This window comes from Podarcis muralis, chromosome 10, assembly GCF_964188315.1.
Source record: "Podarcis muralis chromosome 10, rPodMur119.hap1.1, whole genome shotgun sequence".
Taxonomy (NCBI): domain Eukaryota; kingdom Metazoa; phylum Chordata; class Lepidosauria; order Squamata; family Lacertidae; genus Podarcis; species Podarcis muralis.
In genome coordinates, this window is record NC_135664.1 from 64,955,004 (window position 1) to 64,970,106 (window position 15,103).

The 15,103-nt window shown below is 43.5% G+C and overlaps 1 protein-coding gene across 6 annotated transcripts in view; it reads left to right on the forward strand.

Annotated features, from left to right (window-relative positions):
* ABCC9 (ATP binding cassette subfamily C member 9) overlaps positions 1-15,103 on the forward strand; it is an 89,751-nt gene that overhangs the window by 29,259 nt on the left and 45,389 nt on the right. For 4 of the 6 annotated variants that reach the window (XM_077935309.1, XM_077935308.1, XM_028746649.2 and 1 more), the window contains exons 15-20: positions 3,460-3,568; positions 4,857-4,967; positions 6,387-6,459; positions 7,362-7,467; positions 10,752-10,790; positions 14,123-14,221. In XM_077935309.1, the coding sequence (XP_077791435.1) occupies positions 3,460-3,568; positions 4,857-4,967; positions 6,387-6,459; positions 7,362-7,467; positions 10,752-10,790; positions 14,123-14,221 (537 nt within the window). The remainder of the gene's footprint in view (positions 1-3,459; positions 3,569-4,856; positions 4,968-6,386; positions 6,460-7,361; positions 7,468-10,751; positions 10,791-14,122; positions 14,222-15,103) is intronic. The other 2 variants (XM_077935311.1, XM_077935310.1) reach the window with 1 other exon arrangement.

Consider the following 15,103-nt stretch of genomic DNA (forward strand, 5'->3'; position numbering starts at 1 on the left):
ATCTATCATCTATCTATCTATCATCTATCTATCATGTATCTATCATGTATCTATCATCTATCATCTATCTATCATCTATCTATCTATCTATCTATCTATCTATATCTATCATCTATCTATCTATCTATCTATCTATCTATCTATCTATCTATCTATCATCTATCTATCTATCATCTATCTATCTATCTATCTATCTATCTATCTATCTATCTATCATCTATCATCTATCATCTATCTATCTATCTATCATCTATCTATCTATCATCTATCTATCTATCTATCTATCTATCTATCTATCTATCTATATTGACTGTGTCAGACCAACACAGCTACTTACCTGAACCAAACAGGCAGACAGACAACCTCCCCACATAGATACATGAAAGCCAAGGGTAAAACAAGAAATACTTAAAAACATCACCACCACCCCACTTCCAACAGGCCTGGTTATAGATAAGTATAGTCTAAAGATAAGTAATGATGGCATCAGGCGAGCCTTCTTGGGGAGAGCATTCCATAAAGGCCCCTTCTCCTGTTTCCATACTCTGGATCTCTCATGGAGGATGCACATGAAGAAAGACCTCAGATGAGGATCTCAGGGTCCGGGTCACTTCATTGTCAGGAGAAAATGGGGAGAGAAAAAACCATGTTTGCCACCTTGAGCTCCATGAAGGAAAAGGTGGTAAGCGAATGTAATAAGCAAATAATAATTTATTATGTAAGATTGTTGGACAGTCTAGTCTGACATTGTGTCTTCCTTACGGCTGCCATACGTCCAGGAATCGGGCTTTGAAATTGGCGTCCAGGCGGATTTTTAAAAATCCCAAAAACTTAATTTTGGTGGAGAGATGTTTCGCAAAAAAGCCCAAGAACTTTGTCCGGATTTTCACTTTTGGGGAATATGGCAACCCTAGTCTTGCTAATCTACAGCTAGCCCTTCATTGCCTCAGACGGGTCTTTCCCAATCTGGTCACTAATTGAAGATTAACTCTGAGGCAGTCGTGGGTTGTAGACAACTAACTTTTACTCAGAGCAGAGCCATTAAAATTAGTGAACTTAGGTTAATGTTGTATCGAATGTTAGACCCACTGTAATTAATGGGTGTGGCTAATTGAGCAAAGCGCCTGCTTTGCTCCTAACCTACCGCCCTCTCCTTCTTTGGTTAACGATTTTAACCACTTTTGTCCTACATAATTCTTTGCCCCAGCCAATGAGGCGATGGTTAGTGCAAACAAAATAAAGGAAAAATACATGTACAGAATTTATGTAAGTTACAGATCTGACCTTTTCTTTGTGAGGATTCTGAATTATCTTTGTTTTTCCTAAACTGAACGGAAATCGACTGCATAGGAAGCTGAGGTGGAGGGGAGCAGAGGGGTCAGTCCAACGAGAAGTCTGAAAGAAAATTGCTTTCTAACCCTAAACATGGTATCTTCCATCTTTCCTTCTAGTCTCCAAACCCGCCTTCTATTTGTTTAAATGTTCTCTCTCTCTCTGTGCTATATTTAGCTCAGCTGTAACACCAGTAGAGAATGTCTGTCTTGCTTTGCACACTTGAGCTCTGCAAAGATCCCATTTTTTGCCAAGACAACTCTCAACCTATAAGAAGCTTCCTCCTCCTCCTCCTCCTCCTCCTCCTCCTCTTATTTTTTCTCTTACAGCCAAGGCAATACCCCAGTGAATATAGACTAGGCCACTCTATCCTCATTATCACCCATCCAATTAGCATATAGAATTAAGTGCTCCATTCCCAGGATAACTAAGTGGTTACTTGGGTCTGCCAATCCCCTTCATTTAGGAAATAGGCATCTTGCACTGGTAGACAACCTTTTATGGGTTTCTGTGAATGAATCCCATTTGAATTTTAAATGCACCATTGCAGTCTACTAAAGAGGGAATCTCAGCTTATGATAATGTAAACTCCCTTAGGAGTGTGGTCATTTGAAAGACCAGGGTGATTTCCATCAACGTGCTTATTGAACATTCATCCTGATTTCTTTGCACCAGGTTTGCAAGGGGTAGGCTATACAGTGTTGGCTGCTTATTGAACATTCATTCTGATTTATTTTGAAGGCAGGTTGTGCAACTTTGCACTAATCAATTTCTACCCCACACTTTCCTGTGCATCTTCTCATCACTTTCCTTTCTGCAGAAAATCCAGATTCTTTTGGAAGTGGGTTTGTTATGCAAAAATGCCATATACACTTAATTTTACTGGATTTGCTGGTATGCAATTGAATCCCACCAACAAAACAGTAACGGTCTGGAGGTCCCCTAGATAAGCAGGGTAGAGCAAAGTCAATCCAATGATGTCGCCATGTTTTGCAATGCCTGGCTCAAAAACACACATCTTGGCAGCTTGTCAAATATAAGGTGTGCTTTATCACCCCCAAAGTTCTCCAGTTCAGAATAGAAAACGGGGGAGTTCCAGGCTTTCTCACGAGAGCCTTAAAAATATTATTTTATGGGTGTTTGGAAAGGTGTGTTTGAGCTAGATTAGTGCCTGAAATTTGGATAAAATAGAAAGGTAATTTTAAACCAATGTAATCTTCTTTGGCGATCACTCGTAGCTGAGTAAGATTGTCTTCCATAAACACATTTTTAATAGTGAGTCTGTAATGACATCTTTGGTAAAGGCTGTTCTCCAACTGGAGCTCTCGCAGGCCAGTGTTTCCCAGTTGTTGGTGTTTATGCTACATTTTAAAAGATTTGCCTTGAGAGAGTCTTTAAACCTCTTTTGTTGACCACCAGCATTACGCTTTCCATTTTTAAGTTCAGAATAGAGTAGTTGCTTTGGAAGACGATAATCAGGCATCCGCACAACATGACCAGTCCAACGAAGTTGATGTTGAAGAATCATCTCAGTAAGTCCTCCCCCTGGTCCCCGACTTCTTCAAACGTATTCGTAATGGGTGACCCATTTCTAAATCGAACTGAAGAAAGTTTGTCCACTGCTAGGTAAAATTCTTCCTTGGTTGTACCAGCTTAAACTAAGATAAGAAGAATGGCCATCAAGCCCAGCATTCTGGCCAATCAGAGACCTATTATGGGAAGCTCACAGGCAGGACCCGAGTGCAAATTCAGGTGACGAAGGGTTGCATTTGAGCACTTCCCCATATGAACCAAAATTCCCAACTTAGAAGGTTAGGATGATGACGACTGGGCCAGAACATCCCTCCTTTTAAAGTGTAGACATGTTCTTTTCCCATTAGAGAGAAAATAATCGTGGGATCTTTGCAGCACCGCCACTCTCAGTTGGAAATGGCGCAGTCTGCGAGCGCTCCTGGCCCTGTGATGAACTGTTTGTCCAGAGAGCATCTGTCACAGTGCCAAGAAACATGCGGTTGGAACAAGTGGATTACACCATATGCCATGAAGATGTTGTAATCGTTATTCAGTAGTTTCTCAGTGTGTTGTTATGACTTGTAACAATTTGTCTTTTTCCATGTCTTGTCCCAGTGTGCAAAAACTGAATGAATTTCTCATAAGTGATGAAATTGGAGATGACAGCTGGAGAAATGGAGATACTGCCTTAATATGCGAGTCTTGCAAGAAGCACACGGGACTTGTAAGTGCCTCTCTCTTTATAAAATTGAACTAAGCACACTAGTGACTGGGGATAAGGGAATCTGTTAATTACAGTTTCTCATTTTCCACATCAGGCTGCAATAGTAAAAAAAAATCCTCATGAAAATTCATTAGCATCCAGTGCAATATTTCCCCCTGAATGTGCACATCTTTGTATGCAATTTTGCCCACAATACACATTTTTGCAGATAAATTGCCCACAGTATAATGCATTTTTGTATGTCATTTTCACCAGTATATGCATTTTAATGCACATTTTTATGCATTTTTGTACACATTGCTGGAAAACTGCATTGCAAAATTCAGAGATGTGCAAGTTTTGGCAGATGGCACATATTGTTGCAGAAAGTGTGAATTAGGCAGATTCACTTTAAAATTTGAACTGAATTGAATCCCCCATCTCCCATTCCTACAGCTCACCCCGGGACTCTTGCACATGGCAGGATATTTTGTATTTGATGCTGTTTATGCGTGCATTCACCTTTTTTTTGCAGCATCCACGCAACTTCATCCTCATTGAAACCCTATCTCATATTTTCACATCCTTTTAATTGGGACCACTTCTGTGGCTATTCTTCACTTGTCAGAGTTTCCAAAGAAACTGCAAATTCAAATTAAACAGGGGAGGAGTGGGAACAGGATGGCATTTTGAAGAGGATGCCGTGGTGCGGACATTGTAAAAAAATATTTGCGCACACCAACGGCACAGAACCTGCAACAAACTGCCTTGCGGAGGTGCCCCAGTTCATCGCCTTTGCTTAAAAACAACACAATGAAATGCTATAAAAAGTACATTTTGATCACAGTGAAATGGTATACATTTAAAGCAGGGGCAAGGAACCCCAAGCCACACATCTCACTGGCCCTGCCTCACACTCTGAATGTTTTTGCATCAATGGAATGCATCTTTGAAAGCTTGAGATAACACTTTGAATAACCTCTTGATTATTGCATATAGTTATGGACATTCTTGATTTCACAGAAAGGCATTTTAACACATGAACAAGCAGAGGGGTTAGCTGATTTAAATCTCCATGTATACAGCGATACAAAATAGCTTGAAAGTGTTTTTTAGAAGCCCCTTTCCTTGTTTTGAGGAGATTTGTTGCAGCCGGCGTTGTCTTAGAAGGGTCGTTCCTTTTGTACGCAGGAGGAAATGCCTCTTTTACTGCCATGCATAGCTTCTATACCTTTCATGCATTATCTTACCGTGTTAACCTTCTGCAAAATGTCTCTCCTTCTTTCTTCCCTGCTGTCGACCTGCCTAGCCCTCCAAAGCCATAAATCGAAAGCAGCCGCTGAGGCACCAGCTGGATAGCTATGAGCCTCCTCTAAGGATTCCAACCCGTCATTTAGACATTGATGACTGCGCTATCAAGGTGACTTGCATTTTCAGTAGGGCAGCCAACAAATTATTTTTTAAGTGCATCCACTGCCAGCTGTTCAATTAATCATTCGATTAATGAATTGTGTGTAAGCTCAAGCCAGATAAGACAGATGCTGTGTTGTTGCGTGGGTCATCTAACCAGGAAAGTGATGGCGAATATCTTGTTCTGGGTGGGGTTGCATTTTCTCTTAAAGAACAACTTTTCATCTCAGGGTTATTGTGTCCTTTGATGCCCCGGTGACATGCATGGCATAAAACATATTTTACCAGCTGTTACTGGGTTTGTTGTTTTTGTTTTTGTACCCTTGTTATTATGTGTTTTATGAAATAGGCTGAAAAAGTTTGAAACCAGTGTTTAATGTGAAATACACAGATCCCCCCCCAAAACCCCCTCCTTCTTTTGTAATTCTTACTCTTGTGGCATTTTCCTGGGTTTTTAAAATCTTTGGCCAGCCTGGTTTTCACATAATGCCAAGCCATGGTTTGGTTAACAAACCACAAGTTCTGCCACAGATGATCAAGCAAACCATGGCTTGTTTCACCAAAGTTCAGTCCAACAAGTGCTCCCAACTTGCCTCATGCCTTTTTAGCAAGGCGAGTGTCTGGGGTTTGAAAGTCAAACCATGGTTAAGGCAGGGTGCTGAGTTCACACATAACACCAAGACATAATTGACAGAAACTAAGGTTTGTGCATCAATAAAGAAACTGTGGCTTGTTGGTAAGAAATAAACCACAGTTAAGCTGCTGGGCCGTCTTCACACACCATGCTAATCATGGTTTAACAAACCATGGGGTAGTATTATGGGGAAACAAAGCCACGAGTGTCAGTTTAGTTAATAATAATAATAATAATAATAATAAGGGACATGGGTGGCGCTGTGGGTTAAACCACAGAGCCTAGGGCTTGCTGATCAGAAGGTCAGCGGTTCGAATCCCCGCGACGGGGTGAGCTCCCGCTGCTCGGTCCCTGCTCCTGCCAACCTAGCAGTTCGAAAGCACGTCAAAGCACAAGTAGATAAATAGGTACCGCTCCGGTGGGAAGGTAAACAGCATTTCCGTGTGCTGCTCTGGTTCACCAGAAGCAGCTTAGTCATGCTGGCCACATGACCTGGAAGTTGTACGCCGGCTCCCTTGGCCAATAAAGCGAGATGAGCGCCACAACCCCAGAGTCGGCCACGACTGGACCTAATGGTCAGGGGTCCTTTTACCTTTTTAATAATAATAATAATAATAATAATAATAATAATACCCCACCCATCTGGCTGGGCTTCCCCAGCCACTCTGGGCGGCTTCCAACAAAATATTAAAATACAGTTTGTAAGAGTGGTTATTTTATATAGATTCCTACATGCACATACTCAGTATAATTGTTGCATGTTCTTGTGGTTCTGATATGTGGTATTTATTGCAGGTAACCAACGGGTACTTCTCTTGGGGAAGTGGCTTAGCCACATTATCCAACATTGATATCAGAATTCCCACAGGTATGATTCATTAATAACCTCACATTTTCAACATTGTTTCATTTATCATACCTTCTCTCATAGCCCTGGGATAGTTTAGAGGATGGGTGGCCCTCCAGATGTTGTTGGACCCCAACTCCCATGAGCCCCCGGCAAAGGACAGAGATGATAGGAACTGTAGTTCAACAACCGGTTCCTCACTCCTAGTTTATTGAGTATGCGTACAAACATGCAAGCACACAGATAGAGATTATAGATGAACACAAATGTTTGTTAATAAAAAGTCAAGCGTGTTTAAAACACCAGTGCTAATGGGAGATATGGTAACAGCTGCAATCCTATGCACACTTACTTTGGATTAAGTCACACCCCATGGGACTTACTTCAGAACATACATACATTTTTATTGCACTATAAAGCAGTAATCATACTAAATTGGGAGTCTTCCTGAACTCCATGGGGCTTACTTCTAGGTAGCCTACTTATAATACTAATACTAATATTTATTATTATTATTATTATTGTTTCTTATACCCCTCCCATCTGACTGTGTTGCCAGCAAAAATACATTTAGAAAAATAAATAAAAATCAAACATTAAAAGCTTCCTGAAACAGGAATCTGTTACATTGAAATGAATGAGACAAAATTCTGCAGAATCATGTCTCTATTTGACTCAGTGATTTCTCCTCCTCCTCCTCCTCCTCCTCTCTTTTCCTTTCTTCTATAACTGACAAATAAGAAAAGAGTCAGCAGATTCTAAAAAAAGGTAATAGCTATTAAACAGCAGCCAATCAATAGTATCAACATCTAATACATATATGCAAGTGTTCACCATTCATGTGTGTTGTGATCAAAGCAACCAAGACCATTCAGTTATTGGTGGGTCAAAGGGTCTAATGTTAGTCCGTTGTTGCTTTGCAGGCCAAATGACAATGATTGTGGGTCAGGTTGGCTGTGGCAAATCTTCTCTCCTTCTTGCTGTTCTTGGTGAGATGCAAGCTCTGGAAGGCAAAGTTCATTGGAACCGGTATGTTTCTCATATCCCTCACTTTGGTGCTTTTATAGGGTTAATGAATGAACTGATCTATGAGTTAGCCCTGGGGGGAAAGTTGACAGATGGATTTTGAGGTCACAACTGTTAAAAAACGTAACTGCTTTGTTCCTTTTTTGTTTTTTACCTATATCCTTGATTCCAGTTATTTAATATCTTTCCATATTACACATTTAATTTTGGGATTGTGAGGTCTAGAAGCTTTTCCATGAAGAAGGCATGCAGTTATATTGTGGAGCCTGATGTTTCCCCAGTCCTGGCACAAACAAATGTGGTTGTGTTTTGCTGGTAATTTCAGACAGCCTGACAGAGAGGAGTTTTCAGGAAAATCCTACAGGTATTACCAAATCCAACCCTAATGGTTTCAGTTCCGTGACATAACAATAAATCCCTACTATAATTCCCTTCCTACATAATTCTGCATGCTTGAGTTTGCCCACTGATCTTATAAGGGTTAGAAAAAAGCACCAAAACCCTCTGGAGAAGTTAATGAAGATTTTGTAGTACTGAGGCTAGCAGCATAGTATCCATTCAGCGCCCTTTAGACACAGGTTGCATTTTACCTCTGGGAAAAGTACTGTATTTTTCGCTCCATAGGGTGCACCGGACCATAGGGCGCACCTTGTTTTTAGGGGGGTAAATAAAGAGGGAAAAAAATTATCCCCACCCCCAAGCTGCAAAGAGCAAAGAAGCCAAGACAGCGAGCAGGATCCATCTCGCTCTCTGTCTTGGCTTCCTCTTTAGCCACGCGCAACCTCTCCAGCCAGGAGAGGTTGTGCGCGGCTTCATTTTTAGCCGCGGGGCTGGGACGGGGGAAGCCCGAGCTTCCCCCGACCCCAGCCCCCAGAACAGGCTGCTATCCGCAAGCCTTTGGAGCCCGGCGGGAACTCCCGCCACGCTCAGAGGGCTTGCGGAGAACAGGCTGCTGTCCGCAAGCCTTTGGAGCCCGGCAGGAACTCCCGCCGGGCTCAGAAGGCTTGCGGATAGCTTCCTGAAGCCCGGGGAGTGCAGCGGCAGTTGGCGCTGTGCTCCCCGGGTTTCAGGCTGCAGGCTGCTATCCGCAAGCCTTCGGAGTGCTCTGAATGGGGAAATGGCTAACAGAGCAAGAATGAATCTCTGCCTTTCTGAGAGAAAACTCCCCACTTTGTACAACCTTCTGATGAAAACTCACTCTTTCATTTGAGCATGGGATGCCAAGTTACTCAACCAGCTAAAACTCTAGAAACATGACCCTGAGGTTAGCAGGATTCAGTTAATGTGTGTATGTACAGTCGTATCTTGGTTTTCAAACAGCTTAGTTCTCAAACGTTTTGGCTCCCGAACGCCGCAAACCCAGAAGTGAATGTTCCAGTTTGTGAACTATTTTTGGAAGCCAACTATTCGATGGGGCTTCTGTGGCTTCTGATTGGCTGCAGGAGCTTCCTGTAACCAATCAGAAGCCGCGCTTTGGTTTTCAAATGTTTTGGAAGTTGAATGGACTTCCAGAATGGATTCCATTCAACTTCCAAGGTACGACTGTATATGTCTTTTGCTTCAGGTGATGTTCCTTTCCCCTTTGTTCTAAACCTTTGCCAAATGCTCTTGGGATGTGTTTTTTTAAAGTCCATATCCATGCAGTCGTGAATTAATTAACAATGACGCTTTCTCCTTCTTATATGTGTTTCCATCTACCAGGTGTGATTTTAGCCTGCCCAACCCATTGCTTGTTGCAGTGAAGTATTGACCTTCATTAATATTAAGCTGTGAAGCCATACTTAGCACCCTTGTCATTTGCATGAATATGCTGTTTACATGTCTTTTAAGGAATTTGGGGTCTGGGGTGGGGAAGGATAAGAAACTGGGGAGGGAGACTACGTCTTACATGAAAAGGTTTTTTTCCTCCCTACAGGTGTTCAAAACTATGATGTGGGACTTTGAAATAAGCACGCCAGAAAACTAAATTCACAGTTGGGCGCAACAAAAGTTTGTTGTGTTCATAAAGAAACCAAAGAGCATTTGGAGTTATAGGACCACAGAAATGAAGAATTGCAGAGAAATTTAGGCTGCTTCCATATGACTTGTTTATTGAGCACCCAACCCGATTTGCTTGCAGGGAGATTCGACAATGCTGGCGATTTAATGAGTGTTCATTCTGCTTTGTTTGTGGGGAGGTTATACGGTGTTGCACAAAGCAAATGCCATCCCACATTTTCCATTGCATTTCCCCCATCACTTTCCTTACTGCAAAAAGCCTGAGCTTTTAGGGAAGCGGGTTTGTTGTGCAAGACCTTCTCAAGCAACTGTAATTGCATGACTTGAATTTGCCAGCATGTGATTGAATCCCACCCAAAAAAAGTAGTCTGGAAGTATCCTGTGTTTGTCTCCTGAAACCCTTGCAAGGAGCCCCCTCTCCTCTTTGTCAGCAATCTTCAAAGAGTGCGAGAGGTTTGCCTATCATGAGGGATATTGACCCAGACCTGGAGATCCCACAAAAAGTTAAGAGTCTTTAGGATCTCATATGAGTCAGATCTCTTTTTGAGATCTCAGTAAAGATGAATTGAGTGCATGGGATCCTGAAGGACATTTTATGACATCCCATGGAGGGTCAAAAATCTCAAATCCCATGAGATGCAACAACAACAACAACAACAACAATTATAGCCACTCTTGGAGCTTATACAAACACACACACACACACACACACACACACACACACACACACACACAAATGTAAATGCTTGCCCAGTGTGTAGCATGTTGGATTTAATTGTACAGTGGTACCTCGGGTTACAGACACTTCAGGTTACAGACTCCGCTAACCCAGAAATAGTCCCTCAGGTTAAGAACTTTGCTTCAGGATGAGAACAGAAATCGTGCGGTGGCAGTGGGAGGCCCCATTAGCTAAAGTGGTAGGTACCTCAGGTTAAGAACAGTTTCGGGTTAAGAACAGACCTCCAGAATGAGTTAAGTTCTTAACCCAAGGTACCACTGTACTAGTTGTGGGGGGGCTCCCAAGGTACCACTGTACTAGTTGTGGGGGGGCTCCCGAATAGGAACTCTGCAAAACTGGTCAGAATTTCTATCAGTATCTTGTTACAGTTGCAGCTGAGTGGTGTTCTGATATCTGTAGCAGATGCAAATGTCTTCCCCTCTATTCTTCAGCATCAGGAGTTTGATTTATTGCTTTCAAATATTTCTCCCAAGTATGTGAAATTTGCTCACCTCGTTGCTGTTATCTTTTCACCAACTACCACTAAAATACTGTTTACCATAACTTGCAGTGGATATGAAAGTGAGTCTTCTTTTGAAGCCAGCCGGAGGTATTATTCTTGAATCTTCTTCTTTTTGAATCCCTCCCTTTTCTACAACCAACGCCTTGTTTCCTTACCCCAGTTACAACACTTTGCTAGAGAATATTAACTAGTAAACTTCTCCAATGCAGTGGTTCCCAATCTTTTTTGGGTGGTGGGTGGGTTTAATGTCCTGGTCAAGTAAATATCCGAATACGAGCCACAAGAAATTTTAAGACCCAGTTTGGACAGTTAAGACCCTCCAAGAACCAGTGGCTTCATGTGATAGAGGAACAAACCAGCCCTCTCTTCCTTATCCTTCTTCACATAAACAACCTTTCATGATTCTTCTAGTTTCATTCCCAAGTTTCAGTGAATCAGGCAGCAACCCTATTATCAACTGACCAGAAAGTAAGTTCCATTGAACTCAATTGGACTTGCTTCTGAGCAGACCTGCATAGGATTGCACAGACATTCACAATGAACTAAGATGAATTTTCATGTCAGCTTCTGCTGGTAGTTCTTGCGGCAGCAATTGGGAACCACTGTGTTATCAGATACCTGATAACTTCAGGGAAATTAACAGTGCCCAACACATTTTTGTGCCTTCCTGTAATGTGGAAACTTGCTAAGTTTACATTAAATGCTTCTAACTAACACCCAGTATTTCACAGCACCCATATCTCTTTTATCAAACTGCAGGTGAAACTTGTGGAGAACCTATTGTGATGGAACGTAGCAGCACTTTTTAAAAGAAACAAATGCCGGCAATTTATTTTAAAAATGCTGTGCGTTCCCCATAGTTGTTATACATATTTTGAATGAGGAATTTTGAATTCAAGAATTGAATTTGTAGCTGCATTTTGAATGTGGCATTTTAACTGCGACATTCAAATGCTGTAGACACAGTGACTTAATTTGATAGTATTGATTTTGACCGGAGAGGAAATCACCTAAGTTGTCAAAAGTCAAATACTAATCTCTATTGCATGCAACTTATTAAAACGCTGGCCGATACTAATACCAATGCATGTTATCTATCAAATCCTGACGGATTTTTTTTAATGCATGCATTTAAAGCTGTTAAATACTGTCAAATATTAAAGACTATTATATGCTCATCATTAAATGCTATGATGCACTAGGAGTTTTCCAAACTGCCATTTGCACCATCTTGGGTTCCTTTGTAGCTTCTCAGGGGTTCCTCTATTACAGGGGTAGTCCACGTGATGCCCTCCAGATGTTGGTGGACTACAAATCCCATCATCTCTGACTTTTGGCTATGCTGCCTAAGGCTATTGGTCAGCGACTACAGTGTAGTCCAACAACATATGGAGGGCACAATATTGACTGTCCCTGATCCATGAGGTCAATAATGGTAGATAAGCTAATCCAAAAGGCAGTTTGCAAACCATGCTGATCTTCCTCTTCAGTACGTACCTGGAAGGGAAGGTTGTATGTAGGCTGCAGGGCATGGTTTGAAAGCACTTAATGCTGCAGTTTTGTTGAAGCAAAGGAGGTCCGGGACTGATCCATATCTCAGTAGGAAGTCACCTGGGAATAGGGACGTGGGTGGCGCTGTGGTCTAAACCACTGAGCTTCTTGGGCTTGCTGATCCCCGCAACGGGGTGAGCTCCTGTTGCTCTGTCCCAGCTCCTGCCAACCTAGCAGTTCAAAAGCACACCGGTGCAAGTAGATAAATAGATACTGCAGTGGCGGGAAAGGTAACAGCGTTTTTGTGCATTCTGGCTTCCGTCGCGGTGTTCTGTTGCACCAGAAGCGGTTTAGTCATGCTGGCCACATGACCTGGAAAGCTGTCTGTGGATAAACGCCGGTTCTCTCGGCCTGAAAAGCGAGATGAGCGCCGGACCCCATAGTCACCTTTGACTGGACTTAACCATCCAGGGGTCATTTACCTTTACCTTATTTACCACCTGGGAATCCTGTGTACAGAGCCTTGAGATCTATCACTGAAAAAGGATGGAACATTAATGTTACAGGTGGGACCTGCAACAAAATGTTGCAGTATATTCTCCCTCCTAACAAGAGTGTTCCTGTTCACGGTTCCAACCAGCCATTCAAGCAAGGCATCCCGCCCGCTGTTTTGCATTTCTCTTCTGCAGCCCAGCATGCTCAGCTTTCTTTTGGCAGTTATCTCGCTTAGGTGTCTGCTAAGGCCAACGCAGAAGTGGCCACCGATGGCTGGAGTTCGCAAAGGCACCATCGAGAGCTTCTGTCTTTGACTAGCCTCCTGTGCGTGCTCCAACATATGTGCAATTCTACGGAACCTGATGTCTATGCTTAGATGGTGGAATCTATGCAGCTGGAGTTCAACTTGATAGAATCATAGAACTGCAAGAGACCGAGAGGCAAGGTCCGAATCCAGTCCGAGGTCGATGGTGCGGTGTGGAAGCTGGCCGTCAAAGCTGTAGCTGGGTCCAAGGCAGGGAGTCGGGAGGAGTCAGGAACTCTGGCAGAAGAGCAGGACAGGATGCAGGCAGGAACAGGCTAGCAACAACGTTGCTCCCGCAACCTGGGACTGGGGCTGACGCTTTGATCTGCCCCGAGGCATAGGGCAGCCCCTGTCCACAGGTGACTCGCCTCTCCTGGCCTGGAGGTGAGCACTCCTCCTACGGGAACTTAGTTCCCTCTGCCTCTCTGCCCTGAGCCTCTGCAGCTCAGGAGAGGCTGGAGGGTTATCGGACCCAGAGGCAACCTCCTCTTCCCCTGACGGGGCTGAGAGTGGAGCACCTGCAGGCAATGGGTCCTCCATCACCTCAGGGGCCAGAGCAGACTCAGCTGGTGCCTGCACCTGAGGATCCAGCACAGGTGAGGACCCTTCAGGCTCAGGCCCCAGCCCCGGCTCAGCTGGTTCTGGAGGCGGGGACTCCTGTGCAGGCTGGGATTCCTCAGGTTCAGCCTCCGAGTCTGAATCCCAGGCCATCACATGCAGAGTTGGAAGAGATCCCAAGGATCATCTCCTCAAACCTCCTGCAATGCAGGAATCTCAACACGTGGTCTCCCAATTTGAAATCATACTGGACCCTGCTTGTAAAGAACACATTGATTGGGTGCATGTTCATTGGAGAGCCCAGCGTCAGAGTGGGCGATTAGTATAAATAGAGCACATGTTGTACACATTATTACTTGGAGTTCATCATGGGAAGAAAAAGCAGTGGCAGGGAATGGGTGCTCCTTTAACATAACCTTCTCCTGAAAAAAACCTTCCCCTCCTTTCACTCTTGTTATAACAGCTGCTTTTCTCTTGCGTGCATCTTTGTCTCTTACCAATTTGCTATAAACTATGTGCGATAGAAGCTCTGCCTGCCCAGTGCTCCTAACGCATTCACCTCTCCCACCAGGAACCGATACTCTGTGGCTTATGCGGCCCAGAAGCCCTGGCTCCTCAATGCTACGGTGGAGGAAAACATCACCTTTGGCAGCCCATTTAATAAACAGAGGTAAGGGAATAATGCTTCTAACAGCCACACTTCTTCCTGCTTTTTGCTCAGGTAAGGAAGATGGAAGAGCAAAGCCATAAAGATTCCCAATGGGGATTTTTAGTTGGAGAATGGCAACTGCTAATTCGGAGGATGGGTGCAATGCATCAGGAAATCTTCCCACCCCAGTGCCACTGAAATGACTATATACTATTGTTGTACTCTGTATTTTGGGTCTATGGACCACAATAAAGCTGTGTGTGAAATGACAAATACGAGCAAAAAAGGTATTCCCTCCCACCTCCAGCCCAGTCTTCCCTGTTGTCTCACGAATTGTGATGTTGAGATCATGCATCTACAGAGAGAACCCATAATTCGAACCTTTGCACTTATATTGCAAAGAGTGGGGAACTGGATCCAGGCAATGGACCAGCTCCTGATTTGCACACAAACCCCAGAGTCACTCACCTGTGTCAATCACCTGACGACAGTCTGGAAGCTTCTTTGCCTAGGAGTAAAATCCAGACCTAAGTCCAGCCTGCAGTCAAGCACAGGCCACGAAAACAAGATGAAAAAAATTGCTATTAGCTCTGCTAGTGTCTGTCAGCATAAACTTTCCACATTGCCGCGTGCCTCAGTGGAAGAGGAAATAATCTGCATACAGAAGACCCCAGTTTCAGTTGCCAGCAGGTTCAGGTACAGCTGGGAGAGATCTTGCCTGAAATCCTGAAGAACTGCGGTCATTCAGCACAGACAGTATCAAGCTCGATGGATGCAATGATGTAACTTAGTTCAAATCATAGAATCATAGAATCATAGAGTTGGAATAGACCACAAGGGCCATCGAGTCCAACCCCCTGCCAAGCAGGAAACACCATCAGAGCACTCCTGACATATGGTTGT